This window comes from Diceros bicornis, chromosome 12 (genome assembly GCF_020826845.1).
Source record: "Diceros bicornis minor isolate mBicDic1 chromosome 12, mDicBic1.mat.cur, whole genome shotgun sequence".
Lineage (NCBI taxonomy): Eukaryota > Metazoa > Chordata > Mammalia > Perissodactyla > Rhinocerotidae > Diceros > Diceros bicornis.
Genome location: NC_080751.1, coordinates 55,523,391 through 55,536,780, shown reverse-complemented (window position 1 = coordinate 55,536,780; position 13,390 = coordinate 55,523,391). Strand labels below are relative to the sequence as shown.

Below are 13,390 nucleotides of genomic sequence, written 5' to 3'. Positions count from 1 at the left end.
GGGGTCCCGCGGATCACTTGCCCACCGAGTCGAATATGATGCGATTCTGCTCGGCGCGCTCTCGCTGGCTCTGCGTCCGCGCCAACTCCAGCAGGGTCCGCAGCAGGTGGAAGGTGAGGTCAATGGACAGCGGAGGGTCGTCCCGTCGCGGCCGCTCGTCCGCGGTCACGGATCCCCATCGGCGAGGCCCCGCGCGGCGCGGGAAGCGCTCCGCCAACAGCAAGAGGAGCGCGCGGGCTCCGCCGCCCTGGTTCCGCCCCCCGGGGCTCCAGCGCAGACTCGGGTCCTGGACCCCGGCCTCCGCCGCCTCCGGGTTCCACTGGCTGCTCCCCGAGCGCAGCTGTGCCAGGAGCAGCAGCGCCGCCAGCAGCGCCGCGCGTCCCTCCCGCCTCATGGTGCCACCGGCCCTGGACACACAGGAGCAGCGCAGGGTGAGCTGCGCCTGGGGCAGTCGCAGGTGCCGCCACTCTCCTTCCGGCGTATGTCCAGCGCCCCCGCCGGGCCCCTGCGGCTGCCTCCCGGTGCCCACCACCTTCCCTCCAGCCCCAGCCGCTGCCCAGTCCTGTGCCACCCTTTCTTCCCTCCCTCCCTCTTGGCGGGTCGCCGTGGGTGAGCTGAGCGCAGGGTCCCGGTGCTAAGGGAGCCCGGGCGGACGCTCCCAGCCACTCACAGGTTACCGGAGAGCGTCTGCATGGTGCAGGACGGAGCTCCAGTCTCGTCCCTCGGGGCGGGCTGAAGGCGCCTTGGGGAACACGGGGTCTGTCCCGGGACCGCCGCCAGCCTTATATAGCGCCAGGACAGCTCAGACTGACGTCAGCGAGGAACATGTACTGATTGTAGAGCAATGACGGCCGCAGCTTCCAGTCCAGCCAGTTGCAAGACCCCAAGGGGCACGCCACGGGACACGAGACTTCCCGTCTCCGGGGCTAGGGCTGGAAGCAACACCGGACTCAAGAGGGCGAGAAGCTGGCTGGAGCGTAAAGATTGCTCTGGGAGCCACAAGAGTCCTTCACCCGCTTATAACAGCCAGCAGTGACTAGGGGCCGGTCCCCAGACTAGACTAGTCTGGATCTCCAGTCTTCTCTGGTACAAGAAAGGGAGGCTGACCCGCGGGGCTGTCCGTGGTGCTGACGGTGAAGGTGTCCTCTGCTTCTAGAAGGGGCCAGAGGCACTGGGAGAACGCTGTGCTGCTCAGACCCAGTCCCTTGTCCCAGCTATCAGTTCTGTAAACTGAGACAATCAGGAGCACACAGCTGGCACTCATCTACCACATGGTACCCCCCAAGACGCAGCTGAGGCAGCCTGAGTCTGCCAGGATTCTTGATCTTATTCCAGCGCCAGGATTTAAATTCTCGGGCTGTCTGACTGAGGCACCATAAAAAGAGGCCTCAGGGTGCTTTCCGACCACAAAAGGCTGGATCATCTGCTTCTCAGTTTGTCCCAAAGTGGTAGTTTAGCCAAGTTAATTTTTCTCCTGGGAATCACAGCAGCAGCATTACTGTATCTTTGACCTCCAGGTTAAGATCACTGGGTAGGACGTAAGGAAACCTGGTGTCTTAGTCCATTCGAGATGCTCTAACACCATAAACTGGGAGACTTATAAACAACAGACATTTATTTCTTACAGTTCTGGAGGCTGGGAAGTCCAAGATCATGGTACAGGTAGTTTCAGTGTCTGGTGAGGACCTGCCTTCTGGTTCATAGATGGCACCTACTTGCTGTGTCCACACATAGCCTTTTTTACAAGGGTATTAATCACCTCCCAAAGGCCCACCTCCTAATACCATCACCTTGGTCATTAAGTTTTCACTATATGAATTTGGGGGGTATTCAAACATTCACTCTATAGCACATAGGTTCAAGTTTCTAATCTGCCAGTAACTCGTGGTGTGGATAGGCACCTCATTTCTATGGACCTCAATGTCCTCATCTGTAAAAGAATATTAAGTTTGGTAGTCTCTAGGCTTCTTTCTAGCTCTAGAAATTTTGACTCCCCAGTAGTTTTCTGTTAGTCTTGCTCATTGCCTCTGCAGGTTCCAGGTTACATATTTAATGACATATTTACAGTGGTACCATATAAAGAGTTTGAGAGGGTCCCCAAAGAACTGGAGCTACACTAGGGATGGGAAGGGTTAGAGAAACAGATGTGTCTATGAAGAGTGGGGATGAGTGGCATTTGTCAGGATATGGGTGTAAACTAAACTTGACAAGATCATATGGTTCAACAAATATTTATGGATGTGGTGGGTATAAGACTATTATAAAGGTTTTAGTGATTTCAAAAGGAGTCAGTTTACATTTTAGAGTGAAATGGGCCACTTAATAGCGCTAACCCCATTAAGTTCTGACTAGCAAATTAACCCTGTGAAAATGATGTGCCCTCTTTGAGGAGGTTGTCTGACCATTCTCGAGTCAAGCTGCGTCACTGCAAGGCGGAAACAATGGAGAGAGGCAGACTTAGAGCCGGTGTGCCTTCCAGGACAGGTAGGAGTTCCAGATAACAGCAACACACTGGACAACAGCCAACCTAAGGAACAGGAATGGCATTGTGGAGAAGAGGAAGAATGAAGAGCAAGCAAGGGGGAAGAGATGGGAAAGTGCAATGGAAAAGGAGAGATTATCTCCGAGAATGCCGAGATTTAGGTCTCCCTCCTTCAGCCCCCTATAGAAGGACGTATGGCTCAGACCAGAGGACAACCAGCTCAGGTTCTGGTGCTGTCCCAGAGCGGTCTCCTGGACAAGAGCCTCAAAGTTAAATACCCTCAGTAGCCACCTTGCCACATGGCCGTTATCCATACCCCTGTCCGGGCTCCTTCTAAATACACGTATCTGTCTGTCTTGTACCAGCTGAGGAGATATCATCTTCCAAAAATGTACTATCTGCCACGCAAAGTAGCACCTCCTTCTCTTTATTTTAAATTTTCCTTGCTTTAGTTTCAAAAAAGTTGCAAGGACCTTAATGTTTAAGATTTTTGGTTCATAAATCTAGATTCCTTATAGCTATGCTATTCATGTAAATTTTGACCACATCCCCTCTGAAGAGTTTCATATTTTTCCCTGTTCTCAAAGCCCTCCTCACCTCCAATAATTTTAACTACTCATCCTGAATTCCACTATATTTTTATTGTGGTTTCAGCAATTAGTTTTATTATTAGGGTAAAATAATACTTTGCAGTGGAGTAACCTGACGAGGTTCCTACTTGGCTCTTTGGTCTATCTTTCCGTCTAACCTAGGCCATAGCACCCCAGGCACTGTCCCTACAGCAAAGGTAGAGAGCTCAGGTGGGATGGAGACCAGGGTTGTGGAGCAGGATCCTCCCTAGGAAGATGAAGGTCAGTGGGCAGACACTCTGTGACAGGTTCTGTAATGGGTAAGAAGTTCTGAATAAAATGCTAGAGTCTGAGGAGCTCTGATCAGGACAGACTGTTCTATGGGGTCTAAAGAAGTTCAAGGTTGAAATGAATATCACTTCATCTACAACTGTTCATAATGCAGATCTTCCTTGAAGGGTGGGGTAGGGATCTGTCATACCTGTAATGAAGGGGGACCAGGTAGAAGTTGGCTAACTGCACAGCAGGCCAGAGCTACAAGAGAGAGAATGTAAATGTTGGGGGGCTGACTCCATCACCTGATCCCCAGACTCACTGCCTGGTCTAGTCTTATTCCAACTTCTGCAGACAAGAACAAATTGAACAACTGGGTGAGCGCTTCCCTGAGGATGTTCCCACACTGGGAATGAGGGAACAACTGAGGGATGTCTCAGGGACTTCTCTGTCAGGAGGACCCCAATCCCTGGGCACTTCTGGACTCAAGAAAGCAGGAAAACAGGCAGTTGAGGTGTCAGCTCTTACATAGTAGTTGGTGATGAGGGCGTCAGGGTAATCCTGAGGAGACAGAGAAGGAACAAGTTAACACTTCCATTTCCAAGCAGCTCCCACCTCCCAGTCTGAATATCACACACAGACTTCTGTTCAAAGAACACGCTCCTGCACCACACCCCCCTCAGCTCCTCTCCTCCAGAGCCTGAGATCCAGCTGCGCTTCACCTTTCTCATTCCCCGGAAGCCTGCCTCATTCCCCTGGGTCTGCCAGTCTGCAAGCCAGAGATCTTCCCCACATCTGCCCAGCTCACCCGCTGGAGTTTGGCCCAATTGTCCTGGGCTGACAATCCATTGAATGTTCCTACCAGTGGGAGGAAACAGCCTAGAAAACACGGGGCAAAGCCCCCCTAGGGAAGAGAAATGAAAGCGCTGTGAGTACCTAACCCTCGACCCACCCCCAGCACAGTTCACCCTTCTCAACTCCCTTTCCCTTCTGCTCACCTGATCCAACAGCATCTTCTTTAGTGCATCCACTTTGGTGGTGCCCGGGATGAGCCGGTCCAAAAGCCTGTACCAGCCTCCTACTACAGGACCCTGAAAGTAAACCCCAGAGAGGGGAGCAGGGAGGTGGCAAAAGGAGCACTTGGCTTTTACATCACAAAGTTCCTCCTCGAGTATTAGAAACCAAATCCCAGGGGAAGCAGACACTTGAGGTTGGCTCAGATGTGAGAGAGGCCAAGGGAAACTAAAGGATAACATGGAACTAAGACCACTGTCCAATCCACCAGCAGCCCTACTGTGAGCAGAACTTACCACAAAGCCACAGCCCAGAGAGACCATGGTCAGAGTCCGGCCAGTCTGGTGTTCCCGCAGACCTCGCCTCTCCACCAGCTGCTGTGAGATAATGTCACCTAGACCCATCAGGGACCCTGTGCAGGGTACATGGGTATAGTCAGGACACCTCCTGGGGACAGGCTGCCATTCCAAGGAGGAGAGGTAAGTCCCCGAATGAGGCTCTGGCACCCTGAGCCCAAGGGCTTAATTCTGGGGCAAATGGCTATTCCCCTCCTGTTGCCTTAAGGATGGTGTCACCTCCCTCCAAGGATGGTGATACCTCCTATGCGTCCTGTTAGAAACTGGGATGAGCAGCCTTGAGCAGGCCAGGGACTAAGAACTCTGCATTGAGCAATAAAGGGAAGTCAGAGTGAGAAACCGCAGATGGAGGAAAAAGACTCTAAGGTGCCAGGGGCTAAGAACCACAGACTATCAGAATTAGAAACGCCTTCCAGATCATTCCATCCAAACCTCTTATTTTAGAGGCATGGAAATGAAGGTCCAGGACCTCATATAACCAGTAAGTGGCAGGGCCAAGGCAAGAACCAGGTGGCTTGATTTCCTAGACAGTGTTCTTTCCAGGACACCACACGATGAATAGATCATGTGTAGAATGGTAAGGAACCCTGGGTTTTTTTCCCTCAGCCCAAGGTAAGACTCTGGCCATGTCCTTCACCTTGGTTTTGGGGAGTTCTATTTGTGGAGAACAGCAAGAATAATTCTTTTTCTAAAACACGAGTGCTCAAATGGTCCCAGCAGGAAGATGACTGGTTGAGCTGGTAAGAGTCCCCACAAGGAAGAGTCCTGGTCACTTCTTAGCACAATCAGGTAAACCCAGACTTCCCCATTCACAATCTCAGATTGAGCTGGCAATAGGTATTGTAGCCATTTCTCCCTCAGGCCTTTGCACCCACTTCCCCTCCCCTCACTTGCACAGACACCCAGCTCCAAGCAGCACTAGTCAGAAACCCACACCCATAAACCAAGACAGAAATCACTGCTATTTACAGAGCCTCTGTCAGTTATGGTGGCGTGATGGTTTCTAGCAAACACACACTAACTGGGCCACTTGGGAGTGACCTTATGATCTCCAGCTCTCCTGTCCATCCCACTGAGTAATGAGAGCCCCCCTCCAGCCCTGTAGCCACCACTTTCCCTGTGCCCTCAATTAGCACTGGGCAAACACATCCTTCAACCCCATTCCTTGGCCCGGAGCTGGCTCTGACGTCCGTGCTGGCTGCACACTCACTGCTCTTCCCCCACACCCTCTGCACAGCCCTGCCCTGAGCAGTCTCATCAGAGGCAGCTGGGTAAGGCTGACAGCTAGGACTGGGGCTGAAGCTGGGGCACCCAGAGGTGACCTAGGCTGCTGGCCTTAGCTGCTGGCACTCCCAGCCATGGAGCAGTTCTGGGACCCCCAGCACACCCATCAAGGCAGCCCTGCTTCTTCTCCCAGTGGCGGAGGCTCTTCCCAGAATAGGGCTAGACATGACCTCCTAGAGGGCAAGGACATACTCTTAGACATCTTTGTTCTCTTATCCCCTGCCACACCTAACAGAGCCCCAGGCAGGCACTCAGAAAATATACCAAGGAAATATGCCAAATGTATTGCTCCAAACAACAGGACTGCTCTGGGAAGTCTAGCCTGAGGACCACAGGTCAGGCTCAAGGCGTGAGGACCAGTGGAACTGAAGGCTCGCTCCCCACTCATGCAGTCAGCACTTAACTCCCTATCCCCCTCTGACAACTTGGGGTCACCAACTGCACTCTTGGGGAGGGAGGAGCTGCTGTGGCCATGCATAAGGGGCAGAGTGACCCTGAAAAGGCCCGGCAGGGTAGAATAAAAGGCAGTCACTTCTTAAATGAAGGGACTAACAGTTTGACATTCTACTTTTGCAAGATGTTTACAGTTTACAAAGGGCTCTCACATTTAATCCTCACACAAGGTCTGGGAGGTAGGAGTCACACCTCCATTTAATGTCTCTGAGAGATAAGGTGACTTGGTAAGAAGTGGAGTTGGGACCTGAACCCAGGCCTTCTCTCAGGGAGGAACAGGCGGCCAGGGAATTCCAAGCACAGGCTGAGACTTGGGCTCTGGGGCCAGTGGGCACCATGAGGCTCCTGTAGCTGCTACTGGCAGGGGGTTCCTGCCCAAACAAGGCCCCAAAGGCCCACATATCAAAGACACTTCCTGAACTAATGCTCTTCCTCTCTCTTTTACTCCCCAGAATGTGACCACTTCTGTTCCTTGTCACCTTGTGGGGAGGGCAAGCAGCAATATTCCTGGGAAAGAAACAGTCATAAAGAGAAGTGTGTGTTTTCACTCTTCATGGCTTGCCAACAGTCACACAACAAGCTAAGGGCAGACGAGGAACGAAAACTAAAGTCCCTGACTTCTAGCCCCGTAGTCCTGGAAGCCTGCAGCTTTTGAGAAGGATGGATTCCAGGCCCCCAAACTGTGCCCATCAAGCCTGAGGGACTCCCAAGCAAAAGGGCAGCCACAGGAGTGAGTAGGTGGTGTATAGCTCTGTAGCCCCTGCCAGTTCTGCCCATTTCAGCCAGAACAGTGCCCAGAGGTTCCTCCTCCACCTACAGATCATCAGGCCTCCCGGGCCAGCAGCAACTCCAGGGTAGTCTATGGCTTTGGTGGGAGCATAGAGCAAAGCCCTCATTTCCAGTCCAAGTGATTGTCTGAGCAGGAAGGGCTGACGTTCAGATTCCTCATTCCACCTTCCCAACACCAGAGCCCAAGCAGACCACCCCAGGCTCTGGGAGTCCTTCTGGACTTATTTGGTTGGTCTGGATCTTCCAGTGCTCTGGCTCCCCCTTCCTGGGACTTGTTTCCAGGGGGTTGGGGCTTGAGGCCTGCAGAGTCATAATGCCTGAGCCCCGATGGGGCAGGGCGAGGGGCTGCCGGGTAGTGATGCCCCAATGCCAGGCTGGGCGCAGAGCCCAGCTGGCAGACGCTGGCGTGGGTGTGACATCATACTCCTGGGTAGGTGCCAGTTCTTGCCATCACTCGCCACCAGATCAGCAGAGTAGGGGGGTGGAGGAGAGCCTACCTCTGAGCACAGATCTATTTGGGACCACCCCCTGCCCACTAGTGGAAAAGCCCTAAGTTCATACCCTCTTCTTAAGCACAGGTGGGGATAAATTCCCTACTTCCCCTATTTTGTTCCTCTTCTGGCTTTTGTGTTTGGAGTCTTAAATGCATGAAAATAAAGTGTTAATGGAAGATGAGAAGGCAGAGGGGCAGGAAGTTGGAATGAGGAGCAGGAAGTGTGTCCTTGAGTGTAGGAGGCCTGGGTCGGCAGGTATAGGTACTGGCATGGAGCCAGCAGTGCTGTCAACTCATTCCGCCCCCAAAGTCTCCAATAATTAAATAGCGGCCTGGGGTAGGGGATTGGTCTGCCAGAGCCTAGCGGGAGCTGAAGTCCAGCATTGAGAGGGGAGAATGCATCCTCTGGGATTGGTCTGAATGCTCTCTCCATTCCTGGCCTGAACCCATCCTACGGCTAGAAAATGAGACAAACTGGAGGATTCTGCAGCTTGTCACGTATCTAAGCCCAGACCTGCTGGGGCTACACTCAGCATTCTGAGGCCCCAGGCATCTCAAGCAGAGGGCAGTACACTGGGGAGTGCCCCAGGTTCTAAGGCCAGCTACACTACTGACCATGTGAGATCTCAGTGCATGTCACTTCCCCCTCTTGCCTCAGTTTTCTTCTCTGTAGTATCAGGGGCTGGAATGGATGGTCTCTAATGCCTAGTGAGCTCTCACATCCTGGCTTAATTCAGACTCCAGGGAAACTAGTGTCTGTAGAAACTCAACTGCTCCCACAGCAGGACCAGGGTAGCCTAAGATGGATGGAGCTGGGCCCTGGGCCCACTGGAGACCGGAAGGGCCCTCAAGAAAGAAGAGGATAAGGCTGACTCAGACTCTGCAGAACACGCAGCAGACCTTTGCCCAGGCTGCTGTGATCTTGATTCTGGCTTGGCCAAAACTGGGTGGGTCAGACACTTCTTTTGAACCATTTCAGATCTTCTTGATCCACTTATCTCTTACTCCAGCCAATACCGCAGTTCCACCTGATGGATCCTTGCCTTAGGCCTATGCCATACCTGGGTCTATGCTGCTGATGCTTTCTCTGGGGACTATGCATGTGCAACCCGGTATTGCTTAAGCGTTACATCCCATGTGGTGAACTTTTGACCGATGTGGGATGTGAGCTGGTGGGTAAAAGTTTCTCCTTTTCTCCAGAAAAGACTATTCACCCATATAGTCCTAAGAAGCATTTCAAAGAGCTTCTCTGTCAATTTTAAGGGATTGAGTGGCCAGGTGCCCTAAGCAGTGTCCAATTTGATAATGCATCCTTATATCGGCTCTCCCTCTTCCCACCATGGGATCACTTCCTACTCCCTTACAAAGTACCTGCACAGAAGCTTCAGGGTCTGCTTTTTGGAGAACCAAGGCTAACACTTACGGCAAGTGGAACAAACCTAACCCAACACCACTATAAAAAGAATAGCTTGTTGTGCTTGGGTTGCAACACTCATAGAAAGGGCATACCCCTAGAGCCTTTTAAGTTTATTGAGGATTTTTTTATTTCTAAAGCCTTTTCACAGAGATAATTCCTACACTGACTCTGTGAGGTCATAGAACTAAACTCGAGTTCTAAACGAGGAAAGCTCAGGCTTAAAGACATTTATTGACTTACCCTGGTTCACGCAGCTACTAAGTGCTTTTTTTTTTTTTTTGAGATTCAAATCTTGTCTTCCATCCCCAAGTCTGAAATCTCTATTCTGTTTTCCAGTGTGATGAGCTATCCCACGCGACCTTAGGAACTGCTGTGCTGGGGACTAAAAACAGCTCAGTGAGCTAAACCCATCTCTTCCCTTTACTTGTAGTTTGATCCAAATACACTGAGCAGCAGGGAAGGAAAAGTCTGAAAGGTTTGGAAAAGTCTGAGGAAAGTGCTACCTAGAGACATCTTCATGGCTGGGCTGAGATGTCGGCACAGCCTCAGGAAGACTGAGGCTGCACTTGGGCCCCTTGAGCTCTAGTTCCTGCCCTTGTCGGCTGCAGATCCCTTGGGAGGGAAACACAAGGACTATCCTTCCCTCCCTATTCTTGATGGCCACGAGGGGGAACCTTCCTTCCGGCAGTTAGGGGCCCTAAGGGAATCTGAGGCTGGGCAAAGGGCCCAGCATGTCAGTTCCCATCACAGCCACACAGTCCAGCATGAGTCACCACACACGCAGCCAGGTGAGTCACACAGGGTGACGGACACTCTGAGGACAGGACACAGGGTGGTCGGGCAAGGAGGCTAGAGACGGGCCCGGGGAGGAGCAAAGGAGGCCATCCCTTGCCCAGTCACCTAGTGAAGTTTCTAGTACTGATGTGGAGCTATTCCAGTAACAGGATCCCTGTGTCACCTGGCTTCCAGTAGCCCCCCATCCCTTTCAACAGTCTTCCTCTCAGAAGCCCATGGTCTTCATTAAAATCCTGTTCCCTTCCTCTAAACATAGGGAAGACCCCATCTTAACCTGATCACTCTTGTACTGCCTGGATAGTCATAAGCCTTCTAATCCTTCCCCCTATAAAGCTTATTTATCTTTGTACCATCCCCTCTTATATTAGCTAATCTGCAAAAAGAAGATAGTAACAAATGCAGGTAAGTCACTGGGTTACCTTTGTGAGGTTGCTACTCAATCACTGGATTTGGAGTAAAAAAAATCCTTGATTACTGTATTATTTGGGGATACATACACAGGTAGTAAAACTATTAAGAAAAGCAAAAGAATGATACAAACAAAACTCAGGAAAGTGGTTATCTCTTGGGGTATACGAATTAGGGAGAGGCACTCAGGGGTCTCAAAGCTAGGTACTGATACAAGATTATTCACTTTTAATACTATTCAAACAGTACATGTCTTAACTGCTCTTTTGTATGTTAAGATACATTTCACAAAAAAATACTAAGGAAAATAAACTGGGTAAGAGTCCATATTCCAGCATTTATTAGGGGTGTGATCTAATGTGGACATAAGTAATCCTAGCTTGCAGACCTCTGTGGGGACCCTGTGAGATAATGTGTTTGAAAGTGTTTTGCACACTGTAAAATGTTAGAGGAATGTTTGTTATTGTTAGTTTTTTATATTAAGGCCTTCTGGGGCAATGCCTTTCTCCTTAAGGGATGACTCCTCAGCTTTTTTTTTTTTTTCCTGAGGAAGATCAGCCTTGAGCTAACATCCATGCCAATCCTCCTCTTTTCGCTGAGGAAGACTGGCTCTGAGCTAACATCTATTGCCAATCCTCTTCCTTTTTTTTCCCCAAAGCCCCAGCAGATAGTTGTACGTCATAGTTGCATATCCTTCTAGTTGCTGTATGTGGGACGCCGCCTCAGCACGGCCAGACAAGCGGTGCGTCGGTGCGCGCTAGGGATCCGAACCCGGGCCGCCAGCAGTGGAGCGCGCCCACTTAACCGCTAAGCCACGGGCCGGCCTCTTCCTCAGCTTTTTGAGGACTTTCAGATCCTACTTCACAGCTAGGCCAACTATGCATACCCCTTTCCTTAAGAACAGCCTTGGGGATCCACCCTCCAAAAGAGACTGGGGACAGCTTGGAATGAGAGACAGCCAACCCTTCAAAGGGGCTGAATAGAAGCAAAAAATGAGGTGCGGTGGGGTGAGCTTCTGCCTCCCAAATCAGCCTGCTCTGGTCCCACTCAGGTCCCAGAAGACTCACCAGCTGTCAGGACCTGTACTTTCCACGGGTGAGCAGTCAGGGCCCGCTGGTATGCCCGCCAGAGTGCCATGCTTCCTGTCAAGCCAAGAGGAGAGGGGTCACCCCCACTGCCCTTCCCCATAATTAAAGAGGCGCTTGACTTTCCCTGGTGCCCACTCCTCCCCTCCTCCCTTCCAATATGTCCTTAAGGGGCAGAGGCCTCAGGAGGGATGCTTCCTGGACAGCTTCCTGTCACAGGAGTCGCCTTACACAATGCGGGAAGAGAGGAAGGCTGTGGGCAGCTATGGAATCCCGGTGGCAGGCACTCGCCACCCCACCCCTAGCCCTGAAGCAGGGCCACATGGGGTCCTCCGTCCCGACCGAGACACTCATGAGCACAGGTTTGCTCTGACTTTCACCCAGAGCCTGGTCGGTTCCAGGATTCAGACTCTTAGTTGGAACAGCCCGCATCCTTCCTGAGTCCAACTCCACACGGGATATAGGGCCTGTCACTCCCTGGGCCTGGAACGGCCACAAGCAGTGCGGCTGCTCGTGGCGCAGGGCACTTTGAGCCCGTGACTGCGGAACGCCGGCTACTCACCTGGCACGAGCTCAGCCCCTCCCTCGAGACCTGAGCGGGCAAAAACTTCCGCCGCAAGCCCCGCCCCTTCCTGCCGGCTGGCTGAGAGGCTTTCCTCTGCACCCAGAGCAGGAATGGGAGTGCACTGAGCTTCTAATACCCATGGAGAGCGGCTCAGCTCGGTCTGTTAGCAGCTCCTTTTCCAAGTGGACTGCGCCAGGTCTTGGTGTGGGGCCCGCCTTCCATACTTCCTTCCACCTGGGTCAGACCTCTGCCTCTGCCTGCCCCTTCTCTCCCCTACGTCCGAGCCTCTCAACCTGGACAGACCCTCACTGTTCCCGCATCTGGGAGCTGGCCAAGGTCCTGACATCCTTCTGTGTCAGGGATCAGTTTGGAGACTATAAGAGAGAGGTTAAGTGCGTGCATGTGTTATTTTTTATCTTGAGGTCTTCACTCGCCTCAATCGTGAGCTTCTGAATGGGTGGCCCTGGGTCTTGTTCATATTTGTCGTCCTCATAGCAACTAGTTCGGTGCTTTGTCCACAATAGCCTTTAGAAATGCTGCATAAAGATGACTCCTCCATGGAAAGCTAGGGATTATAGAACCTCAGAAGGTTTAGATACTGGTTTCATAAGTAGCAGGCTATGCAGCCTTCGTCATCACTAGACTTACACTTAAGGTTCCTCATCTGTGAAATGAGGGAGTTAGACTATGTGTTTTCCAAACTAGGCTCCTCAGTTTTAAGGGTTTATAAGGAGATGTTTGGGGCGAGAGGAGGTATCACTACAGGTTCTTCTTTACCTCAACTGTAAAAAATATATATATATATTTCTAGAGAGAGCCACTTTTAAACAAAGGGGCTCACAACTAAAAGTGTTTAAAAACCAACAGATTGGGCCGGCCCCGTCGCTTAGCGGTTAAGTGCACGTGCTCCGCTACTGGTGGCCCGGGTTTGGATCTGGGCGCGCACCGACACACCACTTGTCTGGCCATGCTGAGGCCGCATCCCACATACAGCAACTAGAAGGATGTGCAACTATGACATACAACTATCTACTGGGGCTTTGGGGAAGAAAAAAAGGAGGAGGATTGGCAATAATGTTAGCTCAGAGCCGGTCTTCCTCAGCAAAAAGAGGAAGATTAGCACGGATGTTAGCTCAGGGCTGATCTCCCTCACCAAAAAAAAAACAAAAACAAAACAAAAATAAAAACAAAAAAAAAACCCACAACAGATTAGGAGATTTCTTAATCCCTATCCAGCTCTAACATTCTAAAATTCTGTGAATATAGTACATCCTTTCTAGGGTGATAGAACTCCAAGATCCCTGTCAGGCTGGCAGTCTTTGCTTAACCACCTCCAGGGAGCCCACACTTCAGGAGGCAGCCATATCTGACTCTTTCAGGCTCTCTACCTGGCTAGCTCCAGCTCCA

The 13,390-nt window shown here is 51.5% G+C and overlaps 2 protein-coding genes across 6 annotated transcripts; both read right to left on the bottom strand.

Annotated features, from left to right (window-relative positions):
• Positions 1-13: 13 nt before the first annotated feature.
• UCN (urocortin) lies at positions 14-460 on the bottom strand. Its single transcript, XM_058550674.1, has one exon. It carries the CDS (start codon positions 392-394, stop codon positions 14-16), a length of 381 nt encoding a protein of 126 aa, XP_058406657.1. The 5' UTR covers positions 395-460.
• Positions 461-1,589: 1,129 nt separating this feature from the next.
• On the bottom strand, positions 1,590-11,947 carry MPV17 (mitochondrial inner membrane protein MPV17). Of its 5 annotated transcripts, none has more exons than XM_058551572.1 (7): positions 11,401-11,943; positions 4,635-4,750; positions 4,323-4,415; positions 4,133-4,228; positions 3,853-3,885; positions 3,533-3,585; positions 1,590-2,527 (listed from the first exon to the last, which is right to left on the bottom strand). In XM_058551572.1, the coding sequence occupies exons 1-7, from the start codon at positions 11,519-11,521 to the stop codon at positions 2,458-2,460; spliced, it is 582 nt and encodes a 193-aa protein (XP_058407555.1). In that variant the 5' UTR covers positions 11,522-11,943; the 3' UTR covers positions 1,590-2,457. The 5 variants fall into 5 exon arrangements, with proteins under 5 accessions (XP_058407555.1, XP_058407556.1, XP_058407554.1 ...); XM_058551574.1 differs by lacking the exon at positions 1,590-2,527 and adding an exon at positions 2,931-3,362 and having other exon boundaries at positions 11,401-11,944; XM_058551573.1 differs by lacking the exon at positions 3,533-3,585.
• Positions 11,948-13,390: the final 1,443 nt, after the last annotated feature.

Coding starts and splice junctions, on each gene's coding strand:
- UCN (XM_058550674.1), bottom strand. CDS start 394: ATGAGGCGGGAGGGACGCGCGGCGCTGCTGGCGGCGCTGCTGCTCCTG.
- MPV17 (XM_058551571.1), bottom strand. CDS start 11,521: ATGGGGAAGGGCAGTGGGGGTGACCCCTCTCCTCTTGGCTTGACAGGA. Junction 4,229..4,322: donor AGAAGATGCTGTTGGATCAG/GTGAGCAGAAGG, acceptor TCTCTTCCCTAG/GGGGGCTTTGCCCCGTGTTT. Junction 3,886..4,132: donor ATTGGGCCAAACTCCAGCGG/GTGAGCTGGGCA, acceptor CTGTCTCCTCAG/GATTACCCTGACGCCCTCAT.